At 62.0% G+C, this 14,168-nt stretch overlaps 1 protein-coding gene across 5 annotated transcripts; it reads left to right on the top strand.

The window, feature by feature from the left end:
• The first annotated feature begins 4 nt into the window (after positions 1–4).
• On the top strand, positions 5–12,364 carry G6PD (glucose-6-phosphate dehydrogenase). Of its 5 annotated transcripts, none has more exons than XM_045994852.1 (13): positions 5–240; positions 1,105–1,232; positions 7,707–7,744; positions 7,836–7,944; positions 8,480–8,697; positions 9,616–9,774; positions 9,879–10,004; positions 10,337–10,430; positions 10,690–10,876; positions 10,955–11,190; positions 11,281–11,357; positions 11,473–11,565; positions 11,663–12,364. In XM_045994852.1, the coding sequence occupies exons 1-13, from the start codon at positions 129–131 to the stop codon at positions 11,751–11,753; spliced, it is 1,668 nt and encodes a 555-aa protein (XP_045850808.1). In that variant the 5' UTR covers positions 5–128; the 3' UTR covers positions 11,754–12,364. The 5 variants fall into 5 exon arrangements, with proteins under 5 accessions (XP_045850808.1, XP_045850809.1, XP_045850810.1 ...); XM_045994853.1 differs by having other exon boundaries at positions 6–174; XM_045994854.1 differs by having other exon boundaries at positions 30–132.
• The last annotated feature ends 1,804 nt before the right edge of the window (positions 12,365–14,168 follow it).

Here is a 14,168-nt window from a genome sequence, read left to right as displayed (position 1 = left end):
GGCCCCGCCCAGGAACAGGGTCGAGGAGGCGCGGCCACACTGCCGGCGGAAGTGGAGCCCTCCGCGAGGGCGCAGGGCCGCCCGGGCCGGGCAAGAAAACTGGACTGTAGGATTGGGCCGAGCCAGCGATGGGTACGCAGGCGAACAGTGCAAAGCTGCACGGGGACGCGCGAGGTACCGAGGACGCGGCGCAGCGGCGGCGGGGAAAAAAGGCGCCCGGCAGCCGGGCGGCCAGCGCAGGTGCCCAAGGGGCGGGGCGGGCCGAGGGTGGGAGCCTGACGCCGCTGGAGGGCGGGAGGGCGTGGACGCGCGCGCGCGCCCCTGCGCGGGATGCGCGCGCCCCTCCCGCGCCCTGGCTCCGCCCCGCCCGCGGGGCGAGGGGCCGCTGAGACCCCGCCCACGCACCTCGCCTGAGGCCGGTCAGCTCAGCCCAGGCGCCCGCCCCCGCTGCTTAAATGAGGCCGCGGGGCGCAGCCCCCGGAAACGGCCGGGCACTCGGAGGCTGGGAGCGCGGCGTCCGCGGCGGCGAGGTGCAGGTAACGTAGTGGCTAGGCGCCGCGCCAGCCGCGGAGCGTGCTGTGCCGCGAGGCCGTTTGATTTGCCACGCTTGGGAGCGGGGCAAAATCGAGAGGGTGTAACCGGTCCCAGTGTCCCCTGCATCCCTCCGTGGGAGCCCCCGAGGAGACAGGGACCCTGAGAGGGGCGGCGACTCGCCGGCGTCTCCCGGCCCGCGCGCTCCGTATTCGGCTCCCGCTCTAACGTGCTCCATCCAGCTCCTTGAGGAGTTTGCGCTGGCGTCTGGGGAGAGGTGGCCTGGGCAGGTTGCGCCGTGCTCCAGCAGCTTGACTTGGTCACGCAGAGCTGAGGCTCTAGCTGGGATCCCGTAGTAATCCTGTGAAATAAAGCCGCTTGGAGGCTCCGCTGGCAGCCCAGAGCCTGCACTTACTTCTAAGCCCCCAACAGTCCTGTTTCCCCGCCATTCAGGGAGGGATTTCAATAAGCAGGCATTTTTGGGTGAGACCCCAAAGGATCCCTGCAGAAAGTGGCCAACTTCCCCACGCTCTGTCGTTCTCCCGCTTTGTCAACGAGCCTTTCTTTAACCAGAGAGCATCATGGCAGAGCAGGTGGCCCTGAGCCGGACCCAGGTGTGCGGGATCCTGCGTGAAGAGCTGTACCAAGGCAATGCCTTCCATCAATCTGATACACATATCTTCATCATCATGGGCGCATCGGTGAGTCTCCCCCAGGCCTGGAGGGTGACATGGCCTCGGGTCCCTTCCTGCTGGGGGCCTGGGCTTTCCCAGCCCACTGTCTGGAGGCCCCAGGGGCTCTGCTCAGCTGCGCTCTCTTGGTCCTGCCGCGACTATCCCAGTACCACCCAGCATGCGTCCTTGCCAGGCTGTTCTGAAATCTGTGCGCGGAGGACTTTAGAGATTCTCTCGTTGGACTTCTTCCTCGGCAGGGCAGACTGTGCACGGGGCAGGCTGTTCACTCTATCTTTTTCACACCTGTTTCTGACTTGGTACGCGTCACACAGTGAGTTGCAAAGGCAAGTTCTGAGGCCCGAGCTCCACGTTCTCTGTCTGTACCACAAGTTCCCTGGCAACAAACACTCTCCCTTCCTTTGAGTACCGTGTCATTACCCCAGCTCCCAAGGCCTGATGAGAAGCTATGACCTGTCCCACCCCATCCCACTGTTGAGCCTGTGGAACTGACACTTTGTTCTAGAAGATCAAAGGATAGAAGAGAAGGCACGGGTACGGCACACGGGCCGCACGCGATGGGGAGACAGGAGAGGGAGGGCGGTCCTAGTGGAGCTCTTCGTCTTCACCTTCAGCATGAGCAGGACCCTGCCGACCGTCCTGTGGCCCTTTCTGCCAGTGACCTGTTGTATCAGCTTAAGCAAGAATTCCAGCAGAACTGTGGAGCTCTTGGCGGGGTGGGCTTCATCTCTCTGCACCGTCCCCTTAGCGCTGGCAGGACTTGGTTCCCAGTTCACGTGCCATGGGGTGAGCTCTGTGGACAGAGCCTGCGCCCGCCAGCTTCGGTGATCCCGACGAGAACTCCACAAGGGAGAGCAAGAGGCGGTGGGCGGTGCGGGGGGTGAGACGGGGCTGCGCCAGAGAGCCGGGGGAGGGGAGGAAGGGAGACCGCTGCCACACTGCGTCCTGACTCTGTAAGTCCTAGAGGGGGCACACAGGGACATGGGCTGGAGGGGAGCAGCCTTCGTCTCTACCCTGGCCCCAGCATGTGCTTCTCTAACCCAGCCTGTGTTGGCCACAAGCTCTCACAGCTGGGACTCTGACCATTCGGTCCAAGAAACAGGTTGGAGGAGAAATTTCCTCGGGATTATTCCCCCTCCTTCCCCCACCCCCATACCAGGCTGTCCCGGGAAGCTCCACCAGAGGGTCCCAGGCCACAAAAATGGTCTAGGACTCTGGGCTCTCAGCTCCTCCAGTGCTTCGGTGAGAGCACCCAAGCTCGCCGCATGACTGGCCGGCGGCCCTCCTCCTCTGCACCTCAGTGTTTCTGCAGAGCAAGTGAGGGCTTTTGAAACCAATGTCAAGGGACCTCGGGCTGAGCTCATTCTCTGAGTGCTCAGTGCCTGTGGCCAGCTCGAGGTTGGGCAACTTTTCCTTGCAACTGGTAGGGTTCCCCTTTGTTCTCCTCTGCTCTGAGAGTGACAGCCAGACCCTTCCAGAGCAGAAGTGGGGAGTGGGGGGCACCCCCTGTCCTGAGTCGTCCGCTCAAGAGGACTGGAGCCAGGTGGGCGGGCCTGCCGTGCTCGGGCAGCGTCGACGACAGCTCCCGCCCTCCAGCCTCCGATGTCCACTCCCTGATTAGAAGAGGTCGTCAGAGTGGTGCTGAGGGCGCGCTCTCCCGGACCTGCTCTTCTGGGAAACCCACAAGTTCACTGCTCATTCATCCAACAAATAGCAACCAAGTACCTTCTCTCCAGTACCGTGAGTGCCGGCCGCACCTTCTCCATGCGATCTGTGTGCCGGGGGGAAGGGACCCAAGGGGAGTTCCTAGCCCAATCAGAGCTTCTAGTGGCACATGTGACCGAAAACACCAGTGGGCCCTTGTGTCCCCCACCACCTCCAGCACACAGGTCCCAGGCAGAGCCAGGACCAGGGAACATTCCATACAAAGAGCAGAGCAGACGCAGAGCCCCCACCAGCAGAGGCCCCAAAGCAGCCTGGGCCCGCGTGGCCGTCCCCTGCCCTTCCTCATTCCTCTCCTGCTTACCCAAGCCTCACTCTCCGCCCAGCTTCCTTCCTGAGAGCGTCCTAATGCTGGCTCACACTTACCCAATAGGCTTTGGGCTGCTCTCTGGTCCTCCCGTGTGGCCACTTACCCCCTTTTCAGGACTCCCACCCCCAGCCAGGAAGGGACTGGAGATACTTAATGTCCCTGTCTGGAAAGCTCTGGAATGAAAGAAACCAGCTTCTGCTTAAAGTCCAGAGCTGGGGAGACCAGGCACATCATGTCCTCCCCCATCTGATAGAACCTTGGACAGGCTGGAGGCCTCTCCCCCCACCAGCAGGGGATGGAGAAAGGAGCGGGGAGAGAACAGGACAGGGAGTCTGCGTGGGCACGATCGGCTCACTGCAGGCTTCTCAGCAGGGCCTCTCTGGACCTCAGTCTCCTGACCAGGACCATAAGCACCATGGACTTGATGGCCGTTCAGGCCTCGTCCCAATGTCCGCCTAGGTGACAGGTTACCTGAGAGTCCTGGTCCTTCTGTCTTTTGGGGACGCTTCTGGGCTGCTTTTGCCCCTTGGGTCGGTAAGATTCTTGCTGCGTCAGGATGACCTTGGCACTTCCCCCAAGGCCTGATGATTCATGAACCCCGGGGTGGAGGCGGGAACTTAGCCCCAGAGCCCCTAGGTTCTCTCTCCCCAGTTCCCAGGAGCCGGCTGGGCCCCAGCCAGGGCCTGGGCTCCACCCCAAGAGCCCAGGCCCATCCTTGACCCAGGCGACCCTCGGGGGCCGGGCTGGCCCACCCCTCCAGGCCTCCAGCTGGCGGCTGGCCTCTGAGGGACTGCGCTGCCTACTCCGCCCTCGGGTCCTCACAGAGATGTCGACAGTGTTTTGGGGCCTGTAAAACTAGAAGCTGTGGTCAGACTAGGTGGCAACAGGCAGGCGGTGACCCAAGTCCCTTTGCCCCAGCTGGGCCAGATGCTTAAAAGGTCCTCCTTCTCCTGCTAAAGTCCCCACATGGCCCCAGGCAGCTCTTTCCCCACTGCTGTGCCCTCAGACGAAACTGAGGGGGTTGGAAAAGACAGGAGGCCTTCGAGTCCCATTTCTCCAAGAGACCCTGTGATCACCCCCCACCACGGTGTGCTGAGGTTTGGTCTGTGTCTTCCCATGTTCACTCTTGCAAAGAAGTCTGGTCTAGGCCGGCAGGGAGGGCCGGCCAGCTCGCCTCCCATGCGGGGGAGCTGCCAGCGGGACCCCCTACCACCGTCCTGGGTCATACCTCACTTGGCCCTTGCACGACTTGGAGCCCAGCAGGCCTCTGGGCGCCGGGGCTGAGCTGAACGAGGCAAGCAGGTTCTGTCGGTAGCTAATCCCAAGGGAGGCCGCAGGAACAAACAGCTTGGGGTGCTGGGCGCCGTGACTCAGCAGACAGCAGGCGTGTCCCCTGCCACCATCCGCTACCCGCAGCCTATCCCGAGTCCTCCCAGCCCACTGGAGTTTGATCGTAAGCAAACATGACCTGAGCAGAGTCTCCCTCCAGCCCTGCCGATGGGAGAAGCCAGAGGCGGCCACTGGCTGTCCGCTCTAGTGGGGTCCCCGGGCTGGGGGTTGGAGTTGGACCAGGAAGCACCAGCGAGAGCAGCCGCAGGAAAGTGGCCGTGATGACAGGGACCCGCTGCAGACTGCTGGGGAGATCAGTTGTGGACAGTGAGCGGATGGGAGCAGCGGGGCCCAAGCCAACCCTGGTTTGAGAACCACCTGCTTTAGGAGTTGGGGATCCCGGTGGAGCCCAGAGAGGACCGGGAAACACTTGACGGTGTGGGTTTGGTGCTCACTAAAGGCTGGGTCACGTGCACATCCTCACCTAAAACCCCGGGGGGACGGCAGGTCACCCCAGGAGCCTTGAGGTAGAGCAAAGGCCAGGAGGAAAGTCGAGCATTTGAGGCACAGGGCGCCCCTGAGCCCTGCACCCGCCCCCCCCCAAGAAGGAACTTCCCCTGTGGGCCCTCCTAACTGCTCTCCCAGGGGCGGGGGTGCTAAGTTGAACCACAGTGGCCCTGCTTTGCTTCTGGCCATGGGGCTTTCTGCTTGCAGGTCCAAGAGTTCATAGAAATGAACTTATCCAGCGGTTACGTGGCTTCTCAAAGCCAGTTCTGCATTGAGAATTCAGGTCCTTATCCCCCGAGTCCGTTTTTCTGCCTGCAGCCAGTCCAGCCTGCCCCAGCCTGCCTTACTGTGTCAGCACTGATGGGCAGTGCCCGGAGCAGCGTGGGGTCGCAGCCCAGGCCCGTCCCACGCCCTGATGACAGGGTGGGCGGATGGAAGGGTGCCTGCCCCGCCTCTCCCACCTGGACCCGAGAGTTCCTTTGCTCCCAGAACTGAAGCATATTGGGATGGCTCACGGACCGAACTGGGATGCTCTCTAGGGCGTTCTCTGTGGAATTTCTGGGATCTGCCGTCTTGTTGCTTGGAGTTGCCGTGTGCTCACACCTTTCTATTGTGGGAAACTTCACACATCGGCTAAGTTGATGGCGTAGGGCCGTGAGGGGCGCCTGGGTGGCTCAAGTCGGGTGAGCGTCCGACTTCCGGTTTCAGCTCAGGTCGTGATCTCACGGTTGAGAGATCCAGCCCTGTGTCAGGCTCCGTGCTGAGTGTGGAGCCTGGCGGGGTTCTCTCCCTCCCCCTGCCTACGTGCTCACTGTCTCACTCTCTTTCTCAAAAAAGAAGCGCAACAAATGGCCGTGGTCCGTTGCCCAGTTGCCATGATAATTTGCCTCTTTTTTTTTTTGAAAGATTTTATTTATTTGACAGAGCACAAGCAGGAAGAGAGGCAGGCAGAGGGAGAAGCAGGCTCCCCACCAAGGAAGGGGCCCGATGCGGGGTTCGATCCCAGGACCCTGGGATCATGACCTGAGCCGAAGGCAGATGCTTAACTGACTGAGCCACTGAGGCGCCCTGGAATTCTGTCTTCCTTCACCCACTCCCCACTCTCTGCTCAACTGTTGTTTTTCAGGGTTTGGTTTTTTCTGGACAAAGTCGAAATGCATTGAAATGCACCAATCTCTTCTGGGCAGCTGGGTGCCACAGACAGTGAAGCGCCCTACTCAGTTTCGGCTCAGGTCACGATCTCAGGGTCCTGGGATCGAGCCCCACGTTGGACTCCACACTCAGCACGGAGTCTGTTTGAGATTCTCTTTCTCCCTTCCCCTTTGCCCCTCCCACTTGTGCTCTGTGTGTGTGTGTGTGTGTGTGTATCTCAAATAAATCAATAAATATTCTTTTAAGAATGTATAGGGCTGGACGCCTGGGTGGCTCAGTCATTAAGCATCTGCCTTCGGCTCAGGTATGGTTTCGGGGTCCTAGGATCGAGCCCCGCATCGGGCTCCCTGCTCAATGGGAAGCCTGCTTCTCCCTCTCCCCGTCCCCCTGCTTGTGTTCCCTCTCTTGCTGTGTCTCTGTCAAATAAATAAAAATTTTTAAAGAAAAAGAACGTATAGGGCCTTTGTCTCCATCTCTCACTTAGCTTCTGGGCTGTGTTTCCATCTCTCTGATGCTTGGTGTCGCGGGCCTCCCGGGTTACAGCTGTCCCAGTGGCCGGGAAACAGCCCCGAGGGGCTTCACTTGCCTTTTCCCTTCAACTGATGACCTTGGGTACTTTCTCGTTTGCTTGTTAGAATCTGGTCAGTTTTCCCTGGGGCCGTCTTCTTACTTTGGTGCAGGAGCAGGTTATATATTCTGGTTATAGAGGCAGGGTCTGCCCCAGAATGGAGTTCCCTGTTTCTGCCATTTTGGTGGAATTCTTGGAGTTTTAAAAATGTTGTGTTTTTATTCGTCTTTGGAAAACACCATGTTTTGGCTTTCTTGACATTTTCTTTGGGTTCATTTTCTGTTTTTGTTTTGTTTTTCGAGATTTTATTTATTTATTTGAGAGAGAGAGCATGAGCGTGGGGAGCAGCAGAGGGAGAAGCAGGCTCCCCACTGAGCAGGGAGCCTGACACGGGGCTCAATCCCAGGACCCCGGGATCAGGACCTGAGCTGAAGGCCCACGCTTCACCAACCGAGCCACCCAGGCACCACTATTTTCTGTTTTAGTAACTTTTATTTTTCATTATTACCTGCCTTGTAATTTGTTTGGCTTTAAAGTTCTACTCTTTTGTGCGACTTCCTACATCAGGCCCTGAGCTCATTAGGCCTGAGCTAAAGGCGGTATCTCAGGCAATAGGTCATGCCTTTGGTTCGAGAGCTCTCAGGCTTTCTTCGTTAGCCTGTGCATGGTTCAGAAGCTGGTGTGTGGCCTGTGTGTGGCTCCGCTTGCTCACCCTGTGACCAGAGGTTGTGATCTGAGTGGTACGTGTGGTCACAGGGCAGGTGGCCTGGTCGCGGTGCCTCCTGGGGCTGAGTGGTGACCCTGAGCCAGCCTCCGGACTGAAGGGGAGGAGACCATCTAGGTCATGCCCCCAGCCCCCAGCTTCTCCTAACCACGCCTGTTCCCTCCGCCCCAGGGCGACCTGGCCAAGAAGAAGATCTACCCCACCATCTGGTAAGCCTGTCCCCGCACTGTCCCACCATCCGGCCATCCCCAGCCCTCCCTGCCCTCCCTGCCCTGACCCCCAGCCACGCCGTGCCCTCAGGTGGCTGTTCCGGGATGGCCTTCTGCCTGAAGACACCTTCATCGTGGGCTACGCCCGCTCCCGCCTCACAGTGGCCGACATCCGGAAACAGAGCGAGCCCTTCTTCAAAGTGAGTGGCTTCCGGGGGGTCTCCAGGAGGGACAGGCGCCCCTCCTGCCCTGAGCGCTTCTCCCCTTCGCCTTCCCGGCAGCAGCCGTGCCACCCAGCCACACCACTGCACAGGGCAAGGTGCGGGGAGCCCGCCAGCCTGGGAGCCCTGGTTCCAACTCCCCTCTGACCTCGACCCTGCTGCGCCTCCCATCCCCGCCCCGCCTGGGGGCCAGGAGCCGAAAAAGTGTCTTCACCCCGAAAGTCTTCCACATCTGCCTTTCCCCAACACGCCGTGGTTCGGTGCCCTGACTTTGGAGAGAGCCAGGTCTCAGCTTCCCGAAATCTGACTTCATGTCAGGGCCCGGGGTCCCCAGAGGCGACTGCTGGGCCCCATCCCATGCGGTGTTGTGCTGTGTCGGCCTCCCCCGTAAGTGTGCAAAGCTGACAACATGGGCGTGAAGCCGGTGTGCTCCCATGACGGAGTTGCGGAGCGCGCCCGGATGAGTGGAGGAGGGCCGGGCAGGACTCAGTGTCCCCGTGTCAATCTTTCTCAGGCCACACCAGAGGAGAAGCCCAAGCTGGAGGAGTTCTTTGCCCGCAACTCCTATGTGGCTGGCCAGTACGACGACGCAGCCTCCTACGAGCGCCTCAACAGCCATGTGAACGCCCTCCACCAGGGGCCACAGGCCAACCGCCTCTTTTACCTGGCCTTGCCCCCCACGGTCTACGAGGCGGTCACCAAGCACATCCACGAGACCTGCATGAGCCAGACGTAAGGCTTGTCTTTTCCCTGCCTCTTAGGTGTGCGCTGTCCTGGTGTGGCCGGGCCTGGCAGTTGGAAAAGGACGGCGACCCCTGCTTCTCCCCTGCAGGAGTTAGCTCTTGAAAGACGAGAATAGGGCATGAGCACAGGGCCTTTGATAGCATTTGCCAGAAATGCTACCGCGCTTGCTTGCCTTGGAAACCCTCCTGAGGGCCCTCCTGGCCCATCTTGCCAGAAATCCAGCTTTCCTTCGCCGCTGTTCCTGAGAGGACCACAAGGTGGCGCTGTTGCTCCACGAACCTGCCGCTGGTCTGTTTTCTGGTTTTTCTGCGCTTCCCGCGGTGCCCTTGGTGACCACGAGGTGGCGGTGTTGCTCCGCAAGAATTTTGCTTTGCGGTGCCCCTGGGCTCTGCCAGTCCGTCTCTCTCAAACCCACAGTCGTCCCTTTCACTTTGTCCTGGTTTTGAACGCAGAGTGCTACAGTCACTGTCCAAGGGGACTAGCCAAGACAGGGGCATTCTTCCATTTTAAAATCCGCGGGGGCAGCTGTGCCCTTGACATCCCCTCCCCCTGCTCCCCCACCAGCTCCTGGGCTAGTTCTGACCAACAGGAGCCCCCCCCGGGGGGCTGGAAGGGAGCGGGACCACCAGACGGAGCCCTGGAGCACCCATCCCAGCGAGCAGCCGGCTGGGTGGGAGGACTCCTGAGGAAGTCTTCAGTGCGGCTTGGAGGGCTCGGCGGACAGGAGGTGTCCTCGGGTTTGGGGCCTCTGTGCCAGCAGAGCTTTGCGGGTCGGCTAAGGATGAAGACGGGGAGGGAAGCCTCTGCCTCTGCTCGAGGACGGAGATGTGGGGGGAGATGAGGCGCCGGCCCTCGCTGCCGAGGGAGGGTACAGGGTCATGGTGACGCAGCTCCGGGCTCCCGCAGAGGCTGGAACCGCGTCATTGTGGAGAAGCCCTTCGGGAGGGACCTGCAGAGCTCGGACAGGCTGTCCAACCACATCTCCTCCCTGTTCCGTGAGGACCAGATCTACCGCATCGACCACTATCTGGGCAAGGAGATGGTCCAGAACCTCATGGTGCTGAGGTGGGGGCGGACACTGGCTATGGGGTGGGCACTCGTGGGGCCCCGCCCGTCCTGCTGGTGCAGCCCAGGGTACAGCAACGCACTGCACGCTGCCCCCGCTGCAGGTTTGCCAACAGGATCTTTGGCCCCGTTTGGAACCGGGACAACATCGCCTGCGTCATTCTCACTTTCAAGGAGCCCTTTGGCACCGAGGGCCGTGGCGGCTATTTTGACGAATTCGGGATCATCCGGTGAGCATCGGTCTCCCCTTCCCAAGGCGGCAGCACAGGCGCGGGGTGTGATCTTGCTGTTCTGCAGGGTCGCCACTCCCTGTTCTGGGGGGCTCCTCCTCCCCCAAGCTTGCGATCCGCACGTGGGTGACTGAGCAGTCCGCGTCGGCTGTGAAGGGAGGGTGTCTCTGTCTTTTTCCTGGCCTGAGGGGACCTCCAGGGCTAGACGTGGCCTCAGGGAGCCAGTGTCCTGGCTTGCTGCTGCAGAGCCCTGTCTGAGCTGCCGAGCCCGCCCGCGCCTCCGGCCGCACTCGAAGGCCCCAAGCCGAGCCCGCCCGCGCCTCCCTCCGCAGGGACGTGATGCAGAACCACCTGCTGCAGATGCTGTGTCTCGTGGCCATGGAGAAGCCGGCCTCCACCGACTCGGACGACGTCCGGGACGAGAAGGTGCCCTGACGCGGCCCGTCCTGGCCCCTGCCGCCAGGACTGCAGGGGACTCTTCCGTCTCCCGGGCCCTCCCGCTGCCTCTGCTTCTGGAGAAAAGGAGGGTGGGTCCGGGTGGTCCCCGGGAGCCCTCAGATGGGAGGGCCGCGGCCACGGGCGAGCCACGCAGATGGCGTGTGTCCTCCCGTGTGTGCTGGCTGGTTAGCTTCCCCACGTCTGCCGCCCTCGCCCAAGGAGCCCCTCTCTCCTGGCTCGCTCCCAGGTCAAGGTGTTGAAGTGTATCTCCGAGGTGCAGGCGGACAACGTAGTCCTGGGCCAGTACGTGGGGAACCCCAATGGAGAGGGGGAGGCCACAAAAGGCTACCTGGACGACCCCACGGTGCCCCACGGGTCCACCACCGCCACCTTCGCGGCCGTCGTGCTCTATGTGGAGAACGAGAGGTGGGACGGTAGGTGCCCCCCCCCGGGGTCCGGCCCCTGCACCCCGTTGCGCCCCCTCCCGCCTAACGCTGCTGCGCCCTGCGCAGGGGTGCCCTTCGTCCTGCGCTGCGGGAAGGCGCTGAACGAGCGCAAGGCCGAGGTGCGGCTGCAGTTCCGCGACGTGGCCGGGGACATCTTCCAGCGGCAGTGCAAGCGCAACGAGCTGGTGGTCCGCGTGCAGCCCAACGAGGCCGTGTACACCAAGATGATGACCAAGAAGCCCGGCATGTTCTTCAACCCCGAGGAGTCCGAGCTCGACCTGACCTACGGCAACAGATACAAGGTGGGCCCCTGGCCCGGGCGGGGTTGGGGGGGAAGGGGCGGGGGGGCGCCGCGGGCTCGGGTGGCCTCAGCGCCAAGCCTCCCCACACAGAACGTGAAGCTCCCCGACGCCTACGAGCGCCTCATCCTGGATGTCTTCTGCGGGAACCAGATGCACTTCGTGCGCAGGTGAGGGGCGCCCCTGGGCCTCGGGTGTGCACCGGGGCGGGGCTGGGCTCCGGGCGGCAGGGCCGCGGCCCCGTGCCCCTGCCAGCACCCCCAGAGCCACACGGTGTCCCCTCAGTGACGAGCTCCGGGAAGCCTGGCGGATCTTCACGCCGCTGCTGCACAAGATCGAGCGCGAGAAGCTCCAGCCCATCCCTTACGTTTATGGCAGGTGAGGGGCCGGGCGGGGGGCTGCGGGGGAGGGGGGAAGGGCTCACAGGGCCCCCCGGGACGCCCTCACAGCTCCCCTCTGCCTGTCGCTCTCCCAGCCGAGGCCCCGCGGAGGCAGACGATCTGATGAAGAGAGTGGGCTTCCAGTACGAGGGCACCTACAAGTGGGTGAACCCCCACAAGCTCTGAGCCCCGAGCCCCAGGTCCCCGCCCCAGCCACCTTGGCCCCATCTTTGTTGCTCCCAGTCGCCCGTCTCCCCAGCCCCACACCGGGAGCGCTCCAGGACCACAGGCCTCACATTCCCGGCCCCCGACCACCCCGGGCCCAGTACATTCCGCCACTAGCAAAGCACTCGAGACTCGCGCTGTGACCATCTCTAGCTGCCACTGGCCCTTCCTGAGCCAGCTTCTGGCCACTGGCCTGACCCCCGCAGAAGGAAGTACAGTGGCTTTTCCATCTGTCCCGGACTCCTCCGCCCAGGGCAGGGGTGAGGGATGACAGAGGGGGACAGTGGGCAGGCATCTGTGGGCCAGGGGCCCACCCCACACTCCTGCTGGCTGTGAGCGAGGTCCTCGGAACCGAGGGGACGGGCTCCAGCGCTCTCACGCCAGTCTCAGTGCCACTCGACATTCCTGGTCACCTGCTGGAAGGGACCTCCGTGCTGCCCTGCAGCCCCCTGGTGTCTTGGGCCCCCTGGATGCCCCCTCTGCCCCCCCCACCCAGCTCTCCCCAACTCTGCACTCCATGGCCCACCCACTCACCACTGGAAAAGCAGAAACAGCCAGCCCCGCCATTAAATCCGCAAACACACCCGCCTGCTCCCTGCTTGTTTCCTTCCCACCCGACCCGTTGTTTCCTTCCGACCTGGGCCAGCCCCGCCCACCAAGCGCCCGCCGCTGCCTGATTCCCATGGTTGGTTCTCATTAGCCACGTCTCTCCCCAATGCGGGTTGGGCAGTCCAGGCCTTGTTGCCCCCTGACCCCACGTCTAGTCATGACTGAGCCCTGCTCCCCGAGTCCCCCCCACACACTCACACACGCCTGTGCTCCTCACTCGGTCACCCTCCGCTGGATCCCGTCACCAGACCACGGAGGGGTACGGGGTTGGGTCCCATTCATTTTCGTCTTCCAACAAATGCTTCCGCCGCACTCGCTGCCCACGTGGGCCTCCTCCACCTTGACCTTGCCCCTACCACAGCGAGGACCCCTCACAGAATTGCTGTGGCCCATTTACACGCACTGCCAGTGCACAGAGGCAAGAAGTGTTTAGGAAAGAGAGGCAGTGGGCTCTTGTGACTGACCCCGGGTGCCAGGGCGGGGTGGGGGGATAGCTGCGACAAGGCACACAGGCAGGGGAAGGGGAGCCTAAGACCGTGGACATCCGTCCTCCCACGGCTCCCGAGGCCAGAAGTGGGAAATCCGGGTGTGTGGGGGCAAGCTCCCTCTGAAGGCTCTGGGGCCCTCCTTGCCTTTTCCCGCTATGGTGGCATCCTGGGCCTTGCCTGGCTGGCAGACATATCATTCTCGTGTCTGCCCCAACTCTACATTCTGCCCTGTGTGCTTGTGTGTCTCCTGGTTCCTCTCAGGACACTAGTCCTGTCGGATTAGGGGCCGTTCTGTTCAGTGACCTCTAACTTAACCTTGATTACCTCTGTGAACAGTCTCCTTTCCAAATAAGGCCACGTTCCAAGAATCCAGGTGGCCACGGTGGGGGGTGCCGCTCATCCCAGTACACTCCCGACAAAGGCAGCCGCCCCTGGGCCCCTGTGCTCCCCTCTCCCCCAGCCCTACTCAACAATAGTGTAGCGCCAGAGCCCCAGGCTCTCGGAGGTGCAGCCGGGAGCAAAAGGACAGATCAGAATGATCCGATGGCAGTACATTTTATGGAGGGAACAAGTGGCCCAGAAAATCACTCAGGGTGGGGGGGGGAGACTTAGACCAGGGCTCTGTGCTTGTCAGGGCTCAGCCCCTCTCTCCCCACCCCTGTTCGCGAGGCAATTGCCCGAAGCTTTTCGCTCCAGCCATCCAAACCTTACCTGGTCCTGCCGGTGAGAGCCAGCTGGAGAGCCCGATGAGGGCGAGGGAGACTGGGGCGCAGCCTGGTGGAGTGCTGGCTGGTCAGGGGGAGCCAAGGCTCCCACGTGGGAGCCATACGTAGATAAAGAAAAAACTACTGGCAGGCTGGCCTGTTCCGCTCTGTAAGCCAGGGGAATGTGTCGCCCCTGTACACGTGAACGGCTCTCCTGGATGCCGTCTGCACTCTCCCCATCCCCTTCTGTGACCAGGGGAGGTGGTACACTCAGGTGAGGAAGGAGGGAGGTCACTGAGGTCACCAAACAGGGAAGGTGGGAGCTCCGTGGGGTTGGGACAGATCACATACCCCTAAGTGGTGACTTTCCTCGGTGAGCTCTGAACCTCAGGATCCCCTCCAACCCAGGTCCATGCAGAGCAGCCGAGAAGACTCCATGTGGACAGGATTGGAGGCCAGGCTCCACCCTGCGGGCAGTGGCCTTGGTCCTTCCTGGTGCCTGGAACCTCCTGGAGCGGAGGCGGTGGCAAAGGCCTCCCCAGGAGCTAGAGGGGGCCACAGCCTAGGAACGTGCA

The sequence above is a fragment of the Meles meles genome, chromosome X (assembly GCF_922984935.1).
Source record: "Meles meles chromosome X, mMelMel3.1 paternal haplotype, whole genome shotgun sequence".
Taxonomy (NCBI): domain Eukaryota; kingdom Metazoa; phylum Chordata; class Mammalia; order Carnivora; family Mustelidae; genus Meles; species Meles meles.
Note: the sequence above shows the minus strand (reverse complement) of the source record. Positions and strands in the feature narration are given on the sequence as shown.